The sequence below is a fragment of the Lipotes vexillifer genome, unplaced genomic scaffold (assembly GCF_000442215.2).
Source record: "Lipotes vexillifer unplaced genomic scaffold, Lipotes_vexillifer_v1.1 scaffold34, whole genome shotgun sequence".
In the NCBI taxonomy this organism is placed as follows: Eukaryota; Metazoa; Chordata; class Mammalia; order Artiodactyla; family Lipotidae; genus Lipotes; species Lipotes vexillifer.
The window spans coordinates 464,122-476,712 of NW_006776832.1; the positions used below are offsets into that span (position 1 = coordinate 464,122).

The 12,591-nt window shown below is 40.3% G+C and overlaps 1 protein-coding gene across 1 annotated transcript in view; it reads right to left on the reverse strand.

Moving 5' to 3' along the window:
* Positions 1–12,591, reverse strand: part of HERC5 (HECT and RLD domain containing E3 ubiquitin protein ligase 5) — a 42,459-nt gene that overhangs the window by 6,073 nt on the left and 23,795 nt on the right. The window contains exons 14-18 of the mRNA XM_007450670.1: positions 11,097–11,210; positions 10,046–10,156; positions 8,102–8,269; positions 5,304–5,447; positions 4,221–4,387 (exon numbers count right to left, since the gene is read on the reverse strand). Coding sequence (XP_007450732.1) covers positions 4,221–4,387; positions 5,304–5,447; positions 8,102–8,269; positions 10,046–10,156; positions 11,097–11,210 — 704 coding nt within the window. The remainder of the gene's footprint in view (positions 1–4,220; positions 4,388–5,303; positions 5,448–8,101; positions 8,270–10,045; positions 10,157–11,096; positions 11,211–12,591) is intronic.

Sequence of the window (12,591 nt, forward strand, 5' to 3'; positions counted from 1 at the left end):
GAAGAGCGGAGTCTTAGCCACTGGACTGCCAGAGAAGTCCCTATAAATACTTTTAAAGTAATACACGGCATTCTATATTATGTGCTCCCTCACTCATTTAATCATTCAACAAACATTTATTAAGTATCTGGTACGGCAGGGATAAGGGACGTAAAGCTGAGAGTAAGACATTATTATTGGTTAAATCCTGAGACTTATAGGTAAGATATGCTGATAAAAATCTTACTACAGTGCTGTCAGCTATGTGCAGCTAGGAACGATGTAAATGGTACAGGTACAACTTGGGAGAGCTTGGTTAACTGCTTCTGAAGGGATGCGTGTCATCGGGGAAGACCTCTGGGAGAAGGTGGAATCCAAGTTGATTCCTTTTCCCTGCTGGATTTTTTATTACCATATTGTGCCAAAATGTTGGATCCTTTTTTTCTTTTTTTCGGCCATGCCACGTGCCACATGGCTTGTGAGGTCTCAGTTCCCCGACCACGGACTGAACCCAGGCCACAGCAGTGCAAGTGCCAAGTCCTAACCACTGGACCGCCAAGGAATTCTCTAAAATGCTGGATCTTTTATGATGGTATCATGATAAAAACAGACCATGTTTTATTGTGCTTTGGGGGGGTTGAGGGAAAGTAATGGGAACTCAGCTGACAAAACTGGATTCATCATAAACTTGGTTCAAGACACTCTGTCTTTATATGTCCCTGTACAGCTCATTTGCTTATTTATGGGTATGTTTATGAAGAACACCTGTGAACCTGACTCCCCAAACAAGAACTAAAACATTGCCAGTATCTTATACCTACCTATAGGGGGTACCTCCCTTATCCCATTTTTCTACCACCCCCAAAATGTTATACATATATCTACAGTTTGAAGAGTATCTTTTTTCTTTGCTAAGGTATCTCTTGATGAACAGAGAATTTCTTTCATCTTATTTCAGTTAAATTTATCAATCTTTCCTTTAATGTTGGTATTTTTATGTCTTGCTTGAGAAATCCCAATGGTGAGAAAGATAACTGTCCATATTTTCAACATCGCTGCATTCAGTATTTGAGTCCCTTATCCACACAGAGTTGATTCTAATATGTGATGTAAGGTATCTGTTCTCCTTTTTTTCCCCAGGTGCATTAATTGAACAGTACTTCTGTTCCCACTGATCTAATATACTACCTCTAACAAAGTGCCATGTGTACAGGGGTCAGGTTCTATGCTCTCCTGTACCATTGGAAAGCTTGCACCAATATCATACTGCCCTAATTAATACAGCTTTCTAATGACTCTTGATATCTGGTAGGCCAAGTTCCCCATCCTTATTCACCTTGCAAATTATTTTTGGCTATTCCTGGCCGCTTGTTCATCCATATACATTTTAAATCAGCCTTTTTTTTTTTTTTTTTTTAAGCCTGCTGGGATTAAAATAGTAGTTTTGTTGAATATAGAGATCAGGGATTCTCAAAGCATAACCAAGACCAACAATTTCTGGGAATCCCTGAGGCCTGTACAGGGGGGTCCACAAGGTCAAAACTAATTTCGTAATACTACTAAGATGTTACTTGCCTCCTTCACATTCTGTCATGAGTACAGAACAGAGTTTTCCAGAGGCGATATGATAGCTAACAGAATGAGCGTGTATTCCTGTATTTAAAACATGTATCACTTTTAATTTCTAATATTATAAATACTGACATATTTATAATATGTAACTGATATAAGTAAAAGCTCTTTGGGGTCCTCTCTTAATTTTTAAGAGAGTCTTAAGACCTAAAAGTTTGAGAAATCCTAATATGGATTTAGTGGTCTTTATTCAGTTTATGTATATTACGTTATTTAGTTTATTAAATCTTCTTAGGCATAAGCATTATTTATGTCATTTTCAATGTTTTCAGTAAAAAATAACAAATTTACTCCTTTCCAAATTTGGTGCTTTCAATATTTTTTTCCTTATCTTATTAGTATAATAAGTATAACGATTAATGGTTGGATTCTGGAGCCAGTGTCTGTGTTCCAACCATAGTTCTGTCACTATGGGATCTGGGGCAAGTTACCTAACTTTCTTCCCTTTCAGTTTCCTCATCTGTAAAATAGGGATAATAATAATAACAGAATCATACTACTCTTCTCATTCTTTTAGAAATCCCCATAGTATTCCATTGCATAAATATACCAAAAACATTAATTCCCTCACTGAAGAGCATTTAGATAGTCTACATATTATAAACTATCTAATACAATGTGCGTTAGGAGACATATTTGCATGATTGCCTATTTCTAAATGTGAAATGTCTAGAGGTAGAATTGCTGGGTCAAAGCAGCAAACATTTTTTTTTCTCTAAGCACAGCAGTCCCCTCTTAGCCATGGTTTTGCTTTCCAAAGTTTCAGTTATCTGTAGTCTACTACAATTTGAAAATATTAAATGGAAAACTGCAGAATAATTCATCAGTTTTAAATTGCAGGCCGTACTGAGTAGTATGATGCAATCTCACACCATCCCTCTTTGTGCGGTATGTAAATCATCCCTCTGTCCAGCGTACCCCACCTGGTGTGCATTCAGTAGCTGCCTCATGACCACTGTGGTGTCACAGTGCTTGCATCCACGCAACCCTTATTTTACTTAATGACGGCCCCAAAGAGCAAGAGTAGTGATGCTGGCAATTCGGATGGGTCCAAGAGAAGCCATAAACTCTATGTTTTAAGTGAAAAGGTGAAAGTTCTCAACTTAATAAGGAAAGAAAAAATCAGACGCTGAGGTGGCTAGGCTCTACAGTATGAAAGAATCTTCTCTCTGGGAAACTGTAAAGAAGAAAAAAGAAATTCAAGCTGGTTTGCTCTTGCACCTCAAACTGCAAAAGTTATGGCCACAGTGCATGGTAAGTGCTTAGTTAGGATGGAAAAGGCATTAGATTTCCTCAGTAAGACATTTTGAGAGAGGGAAACCACATTCACATAACTTTTATTACAGTATATTATTATAATCGTCCTATTTTATTATTAGTTATTGTTAATCTCATAGTGTGCCAAATTTATAAATAAAGTTTTATCCTAAGTATGTACGTATAGGAAAAGACATGGTATATATAGCATTCGGTACTATCTACGGTTTCAGGCATCCACTGGAGGGCTTGGAACGCATCTCCTGCAGATAAGGGGGAATACTGTACTGCCATACTGCTCTCTGACAAGGAGTTACCAATTTACAATTCCACTCACAATTCTTGACATCAGAGTGAACCTTTTCCCAAATCCTTGCTGACACTACACAGCATCAGTATTTCCAACCACTGTCAATTTGAAGTCCATATTAGCCTCTCAATTTAATATGCATTCCATGATCACTTAATTTATGATTATCCATGATCATCTTAATTTATGAACCATTTCTATTGCTTCTTTTGTAGGTTACTTTCTTGTATACTCTGTCAATTTTTCTTATGGATGTTCAGGAACACTTTATTCAGCAGGGATATTAACCCTTTCTATTATATGTTACCAATATGTTTTGTGAGGTGGTGGCTTGTCTTTTAACTTAGAAATAAGTTTTCATTTTAAAGATGATGACATAAAACAACTTTTAAAATAAACATCAGGACTTCCCTGGTGGCACAGTGGTTAAGAATCCGCCTGCCAATGCAGGGGACACGGGTTCAAGCCCTGGTCTGGGAAGATCCCACATGCCATGGAGCAATTAAGCCCGTGTGCCACAACTACTGAGCCTGCGTGCCTACAGCCCGTGCTCCGCAACAAGAGAAGCCACCACAATGAGAAGCTCGCGCACCGCAATCAAGAGTAGCCCCCGCTCGCTGCAACTAGAGAAAGCCCACACACAGGGACGAAGACCCAACACAGCCAAAAATAAATAAATTAAAAAAAAACAACTTTGGAAAACATGTCTCCTTAAAATAAATAAGTAAATAAATAAAATGAAATAAAATAAGCATCACTTGCAGGCTTTGCACCGAGGTGTAACCTGTGCTCTGTCATGACGGTCTCTACTCAAATAAACCAAAGGTTAATGAAAACAGTGAGGACTGACTATACGAAAAACCAACTTTTCTTAATTTTAGAAAGCTAAATTATTATCTAACAATTTGACAAAGTTAGAATCAGTTTAAAATACCCAGAATGCTACTATTGAACATGAAAATACTACTGGAATGTGTGTGTTTAATTATTTATCTAAATATATGTTAGATAGGGTTCTGAAAAAGGAACTATGTTAACTTACTTTCCCAAAACAGGACTGAGTTCTTTCAAGTCTTCTAACGATGGCACTTGGTCCAAAAGTTTCTTAAACAGAGCCAGTGGGAAAGGGATGTTGGCAACATTGCGACTGAACAGGCAGAGTCCACACAGAACCCCAAAGAAGAAATACCTCTTCTTCTCAAATTTAGGCTGAAAAGAGAAAAAAAAAACAAACCTTAACGTATTATGAATTTTTACCAGTACAATGGAATACTTGTATCAGGTAAACCATTTCTGCCCCTTCACAAAATCAAATCACAAATTAAAACAAAAAATCTTGAGATAAGGATACTTAGGGTTTATATTCAATTATAAGTCAATTTAAATCCCTGCCACAGTTTTGGTTACTGAAAGCATTAATAGTATGAGGGTGAGGAGATAGGAGAGATGTTGTTTAGGCGGAAAAGCTGCAGTGAGTAGCAAATGAATCCTAGAGTTCAAATGCACAGTATAGTGAGTACGGATAACAATAATGTATTACAATCATCAAATTTGCTATGGTACTAGATCTTAATTATCCACCACTAAAAAGAAATAATTATGAGATGTGATAAAGGTGCTAATTACCACTACAATGGCAATCATACTATAATATAAATATATCAAATCAACATGTGGTAGACCTTAAATTTATACAATGTTATATGTCAAAGATATTTCAATAAAAAATAAAAGTATTAACAGGAATAGAAACACATTAGACTCAGTAATTCTTATAAACAAAGTTTTTGCAATTTCTTTTCATAGGCTTTATCTTCAAATTCATTGGGGAAACAGAACAAAGAACGAGTGCCTAAGAAAGGAAGGGTTCATTTTTACCTATACATTCTAGAAATGGTCAATACATATATATTGCTTAAATTCTCTTGTGTGGACTTGGGAACCCAGAGCAAGAGGACCCTCATTTTACAGAAAATAATCACTTTTTTAGAATTAAAAGTTATCTCCATAATTACATCAATAATTCCTCTCCCATAATACAACAGTCTAGACAACCTAATTTTCTATGGTATATCCCCATACCTTTTCTCTCAGGAAATACCTACACCAAGAAAAGAGGACTTACCTTGACAGGAAACCACATGTAGGAAGCCTCTTCAGGATATGTGAACATCCCATATTCTGGCCGGGTCATTTCTTCAAAGAGACAATGGAAAAACTCTGCTCTGACACCTCCGGAGTCATATCCAATTTCTCCACTAAAGGAAACCTAAAGAATCAGAGCAAATAATGCATCACTTCCAGAGCTCTGTATTGCTACACATTAAATCTCATTTAATAACTATTTGTGGACCCAAGTATTTGGGAGGTACTGGGGTAAGCAAATTACTTGTGTTAGCGCATTGAATTTTCTTACCAATTCTAGGAGGCTCACGAGGCTTCAAGAATTTAAATAACTTTCCCAAGGTTATACAGCTGCTAAGACTTTTTTTTTAAATAAATTAATTTATTTTATTTATTTTTATTTTTGGCTGTGTTGGGTCTTCGTTGCTGCGCGCGGGCTTTCTCTAGTTGCAGCGAGCGGGGGCTACTCTTCGTCGTGCTGCGTGGGCTTCTCATTGCGGTGGCTTCCCTTGTTGCGGAGCACGGGGTCTAGAGCGCAGGCTCAGTAGCTGTGGCTCGCGGGCTTAGTTGCTCCGCGGCATGTGGGATCTTCCTGCACCAGGGCTTGAACCCGTGTCCCCTGCATCGGCAGGCGGATTCTTAACCACTGCGCCACCAGGGAAGTCCCCAGCTGCTGAGACTTAATCCTACGGGTGACAAACCTGAGAGCCTGAAGTCTTCACCACTAAACTGACCTCAATTGGCATCATTTTTATAATCATCAGGTACATTAAGTATAATGAAAATAAACATAAAGAAATCATAAATATCAGAATCTTCAAACAAACTGAAAAACCAGAGCACACGTATTTATTGGCTTGGCTGTTGATTCCATAAGGAGGCAGCATCCCACCTGTTGACACCAATCCCTCCTCAAGATGATTCTATTATAACCCATCTTTGCTCCTTCAATTACTTGCTCTGTTCTCCTTTCTGCCTTTCCTTCTTGGAATCCTTCACTTCAGTTTACAAATATGTTAAGGTCTCCCTTATCCTTAAAAGAAAAAAAAATCTCAACACCATTGTTTCCAGTACAGACAACACTGGCTTCCTCTAATCTAGGTTGCCAAATTTTGGGGCTTAATGTACACCAACTTCTAAACTCGTTTCTCTACTTAAATGCTTCTCTCCAAGAGGACCAAGAATCTGTGAATCCCCAATTCCAAGGACTTGAGTTTCTCGTGTCTCATCTTGATTTCACCCACTCATTTTACACTTCTGGCCACTTCCTCTTTCTTCACACTCTTTTCTCCCTTGCGTTCTCTTATGAAGCACTATGCAAGCTTTCTTTTCTCTCTTCTTTTTCGTGCTGCTTTAATACCAGAAATTCCTGCGGCTCTATGCTGGCACTTCTATCCTTTCTCTTACCCTGCCCCTTTATATGGGCAAGCTCCTTAACCTCACAAAGTGTGTTTTCCCACGAGATCATCAGAAAGATTAAATGCGATAACACAGGTAAAATGTCTCACACAGTCTGGAAAATAGTAGCTGCTTATCAAATGTTACCTAAATTTTTTAAATGGATGAATGAAATATAAAAGTGAAACTAAAATAACTGAGTGGACTGGCTGGCTGACACAGTTTAGAGTCAAAATGAGTTCACTAGATTTTTTTTTTTTTTGCAGTACACAGGCCTCTCTCACTGTTGTGGCCTCTCCCGTTGCGGAGCACAGGCTCCGGACGCGCAGGCTAAGTGGCGGGCCCAGCCACTCGGCGGCATGTGGGATCTTCCCGGACCGAGGCACGAACCCGCGTCCCCTGCATCGGCAGGCCGACTCTCAACGACTGTGCCACCAGGGAAGCCTCAGTTCACTAGATTTTAAAAAATTATCTATGTGCAAAAATACACAGAAATGCCAACTCTAGCTGCAAATTCCATACTTTTAAAATAGAATCTTGAGTTTGGTCAAGTCAATCATTCTTTAGTCTGAGTAGGACAAGTGATAAACTAACGCCTCGAATCAAAAACACTCTAATAAATATTATCAGGAAAATCCTGACTTGTCTTGATTAATTGGAGAGTCTAGAGCCTGATGGTTGGGCTGAAATCCTGGCTCTGATACTTATCAGTTGTGTCACCCTGGGATAAGTTACCTCATGGTTCTGCACCTCAGTTTCCCCATCTGTAAAAGGAGGGAAAAACAGAACCTTCTACACAGTGTGGTTCAAAGGGTTACAAAAGTGTAAAGCTTTTACAGTAGTTCCTGGCATAAGGAAAACATTCATTAGATCTTCTAGTCATTATTATTCTGTGTCAAATATCTATTAGTAAGACAATTTATATAGTAGCTAAACCAAAGATCATTATTAATGAATATTCAGGACATGGTGATATCTACAATTATACCCTCAAAAAACTATGTAGTCAATAAAGAGAATGTTCTCTCTTCAACAGGAGAGCAGACACAAACTCTCAATTCTCCTCTGGGTCAACCCCATCTCACTGGAACCTTTAAAAGGTGATGACCAGCCAGGCTTGGTCAAGCCTCATGAGGGAATGGACTTCTTAGGGCTAGTACTGGGCTATCTACCTGATCAGGTTGGGGGGGAGGACGACCATTTCACCTGCTGCTCGCTAGCCAGACTGTACTGACAGCTCTCACCTGGAATTCACAGGTAACTGGGGAAAACTAGGGGAACTCCAATACAGATAACCCCAGCGGAAAAGGGAGATAATTCCCTCTCTGTAAGGCCCATTATTACATTCTTTTATGTTTTCTGTCTTAGCGGCAAAAACATTAAGTAAGAATTATACTTTACCAGTAACTCCCTCCTCAGATCTTCATTCTCAAACTGATTTAGCTGATGCAAAACATCCTCAATCAAGTGACTCCTTCTGACTGTTAGATTAAAGGTGGGCAGTAAAGCAAATTCAGACCCTTCTTGTTGCACAGTGCCACTCAAACTCATGCAAGCTCGCAATCTCTTCTGGGAAAAGAAAAATGTTTCACTCCATTTCACCGTTTGCTCTAAGTAGAAATTTACGAAGTAGAATAAACCGGTTCAGTTTACTATACGCGCGTGCCACAAACATTTATGAAAAGGGCCCTACATACACCCCTGGAGACAGGCTATATATTCAGTATTCACCCCCAGTGAGCAGAAGATACATGAGACATAGGAAATGAAAAGCTTTGTGGGGCTGATTTGGGTGAGCAGGAAGGTGACCAACCGCGGGCTCCTCTGGACCACTGCATCCTGTAAACACAGTTGTGAACACTTCAGGGACGGACTAACGATCGTCAACAGCCTAAGAGACTGACTAGTGAGGCCGAAGCAGTGAGCTGAAACCTAGTATTCTCATCAGGAAGAGAAGTTCAGACGTTTAGAAAAGAAGCCTGCTGCAGGAAAAGTGCAGGATGAAAGACCTCTCTAAAGATATCCTTTTCTAGGAGGAAAACTCAGACAAGACATTTTAGGGGACAGATAATCTACGAAGTTACCATGAGAGAGACAGACCCACAGACCGACAGACAGACACACAGACCGCCCATCTGGAACCAAATGGCAATTTGGGATCATTAACGTCTATGTCTCTTAGCAAAGCAGAGAGAAATCAAATGCCAGTTCTATAAAAAAAATTACCAGAAGCTTGTTTAAAATCAAGAGAGAACAGTTACAGGGTCGAAGCAAAATCAAGTTCTCGTATCTTTTTTCTTTCCATTTTCCTTTGTTAAATATTTCATTAATGGTCTTACTTGGAACTTATAATCAATGTCCTATTTTGTTTTATTATGGCAACTGCATTAGGTAAAGGTATCTACTTTTATGACATAGACTTGAATATTATTCATGCATATAGATATACAGACGCATATATAAGCATAAAAGTGACAACAAGCGCTAACACTTTCGGGCACTTTGTGAGAGGCACTGTTCTAGATGCTTTACCTGTGTCAACAAATTTAATCCTTATAACAATGCAATGAGGTACATTTTCTGAGGCATTTTCAAGTGTACAGTTTTAAGTTCAAAACCCCTTGCTGGATACGCTGACAAACAGAACCAAGTCAGCTGATGGCAGTAAGTACATCTGCAAGGGAAGTACCTTTCACAAGCCTTTATTATGGCATGACCACAGCCAGCCGTTCCTTTGGGTCCGAATCTCAAGAATCCTCTGTCGCCTCTATTCCCACTACTATGTTTTCCCATTAGATTAGACCTTCTTATGTGCTGGTGCTAATCCCAGTCAAGCCCACGTCTGCCATGCGCCTTTGAGTACCGTTCACCGGCGCCAACCTCAAGGCAAAAGCCCTACAGCTAGGCCCAAGCTCTGTCCTTTGCTACTGAGGCCCTCACATGCCTCAAGGCCAACCCAACTCAAATTGTGACAGCCTCTCTAGCCTTCTTTTTTTTTTTGCGGTACGCGGGCCTCTCACTGCTGTGGCCTCTCCCACCGCGGAGCACAGGCTCCGAACGCGCAGGCTCAGCGGCCACGGCTCACGGGCCCAGCCGCTCCGCGGCACGTGGGATCTTCCCGGACCGGGGCACGAACCCGCGTCCCCTGCATCGGCAGGCGGACTCCCAGCCACTGCGCCACCAGGGAAGCCCATAGCCTTCTTCATTAGAGTATAAGCTTCTGGAACGCTATGACCACCACTGGTTTCACCACTGGGTGGCTCCCTTATCACTCCTCTATTATACACTGGAAAGGGTACTCATCATTTGATTTGCTAATGAAAACAAAGAAATAGGCATGCATACCTGTATTTTTAAAAGCGAGTCTGCATACAGTAGTTTAATTTTCGACAGAATATTAAAGATAAATGGAAAATGACTGAATATGACAGGATAGTGGATGTCCACTGAAGTGTCCTAAAAATGGAAATGATGACAATTTTGATAAATGAAAGGACAGAGAAATCTTACGCCTTACTTCTTAGCCTTAAAGCCCTGATGGTTTCAGGTCTCAGTACTTATAGCCAAAGCAATCCAAAATGCTGGTCAGTAGGGCTCAGATATATAAAATTCTAAGGAAATGTTTTATATCTATCAATGAAAGGTATATAAACCTAGTGTTTTCAGTACTCATTTAATTTCACCATTAATTATAAACTCTGGACAGTTTCCCAAAGAGTCTGTTCTGCTGCCACCTGCACTTCTGAAACATGAAATTAGTTCAGATGCATTTGGTAAGCAGGGGAGTGACAGAATGTAGATAGCTGGTTAGCTCAGACAAGATTTTTCCCAGGCAAAGGATGATGTGCTAGGAGTAGAATTAGAACCTTCAGAGAAAAAAACCTCAGATTAGCTGCTGAACTGGCGGCAAGAGCCCTTTAGCTTTATTTTAAGAAAATGAAAAAGGAGTACTTACACCCAGGGAACCCTCCCGAAAGTTACAGCCCTATCCTGCTGGCTCCTGGTGAGTCACCGAGCCTCCTACACCTGCCTTAAGAGCAAAGCTCCACTCCCGTAGGTGTTATCTCAGTACCACCGATCCTCTAATCAGGGTGTGGAGAGATTTCTACTCTTCGGTTTTTGTGCATTTTTCATCTTCTCGCGGCACTGTCCACAGCCACTTGCCTGGTTGATCTGAGCTATCCCCCCAGGTAGGAAGCACTTTTCTGTCAGTGTTCTGGCTACAAAACTGCATCGGTTTTGAGGGGTCTACCTTGCTTTTCCCATAAGCCCTGCTATTTCTATTGGGCAATTCTGCAGAGTACAGGAAGTTTTGGAAATTCGTACAAAGTTACAGAACGAGTGCCTGTATTAACTTACCGACGATCAATACCCTCTTTAAATATGCCATACTTACTGCGTCCATTTTCCAGATGGTCCTTCTGTATGCATCTTCATAAAAATCAACCAAGTGCGTGAGTTCATTTACTTTGAAGATATTTTCAGGCAGCTGACATTTAGTCTGGTTTACCTTAAATAAAATACCACCTGTGAGAAAGTTCTTTATATAAAGACAATTTTGCTTAAAGGCTATAAATTAGATTATCAGAAAAAACAGCAAGTTAAACATACTTTTAATGACCAGAATTAAGTTCTATCCAATTCCCCCACTGCCAAAGCCCCAAACTTTCAGGAGCATAAAGAATACCTAAGATTTAATAGTAGAAATTGATGGCATGATGAAAAACTTCTAGCTACTTTTAATCCATAAAAAAGTTTTAAAGAAACTCAAGTGCAAAGAAAAATACAGTGTAATATGAATCCAAACTACTCTGGGGCCCAATACTTCATGTCATGTTCTTTCTCTTAATTTGCGGGGGGCGGTTGCTGCACTGCGCAGCTTGCAGGATCTTAGTTCCCCGACCAGTGCCACTGCACGGGGATGCTGCTTCATCCCTGTGACTAGGATCCTCAGGACACTGCCGATCTCAGCCTCACACTGTCAAGAGCCTCAGCAGCCTCGGAGTCATGGAGAAAGAGGGTGTGTCGTCTTCGTGGATTCTTCTGGAGGTGTGTGTGTGGGGGGGAGCTTGAGAAACATTCTGACGTTGCCTGTTAGAGTCAAAGGACAAAGCTGGATCCCTTCAAGATTTCTTCTGTTGCTCCTTCAGTATTTCTAGGAATTCTCTTTGTAAGTGGCAAGCTCATTACATTACACCTTCCCTGAGCTCTTCAGTAAACTGCTCAATTTTTCAAGACCTGGAATTATTTTTTTGATTGATCTTTCACTTTTACATATAACCTTTAAAAACTGCCAAGAACAGGCATCACTTTTCAGCAGTAGGGCAGACTTTTTTTTTAAGCAGTTTGATAGATTAGGCACTTTGATCCACTGAAAACAACAATAAATATAGGATAAACTGTAAACCAACATTTTTGGATGGAATAATCAGGTCAAAAACTAAGGGAAGGTGGCACTTCCCTTGAGAGTATCTGCCAAACCTGGTGAACCTGAACTTCAGTTTCAATGGCTGAGACTGAGAAAAGGAGACAAAGCCCAGACTCTGTTCAAATTAGGGGACCTTGCTTCATAAATCTGGGACCCAAAAGGGCTACCATTAGAGTGAACCAGGGTAACCTAGAAATGAACAAGCTCTCTCCTCCACTCCTGCATCAACCCATCCCCACCTTGACTCCAGGACCATGAGGCAAACTGTAGTTAAAATGGTGCTGGATGTTAATAGTTTGCATCTACCAACCTGAACCCCCAGTCTATCCCCCCCTCCCCTCCCCCTCCCCCTCCCCCTTGGCAACCACAAGTCTGCCCTCTACGTCTGTGAGTCTGTTTCTGTTTTGTAGATAAGTTCATTTGAGACTGGCACAACACTGTAAATCAACTATACTTCAATTAA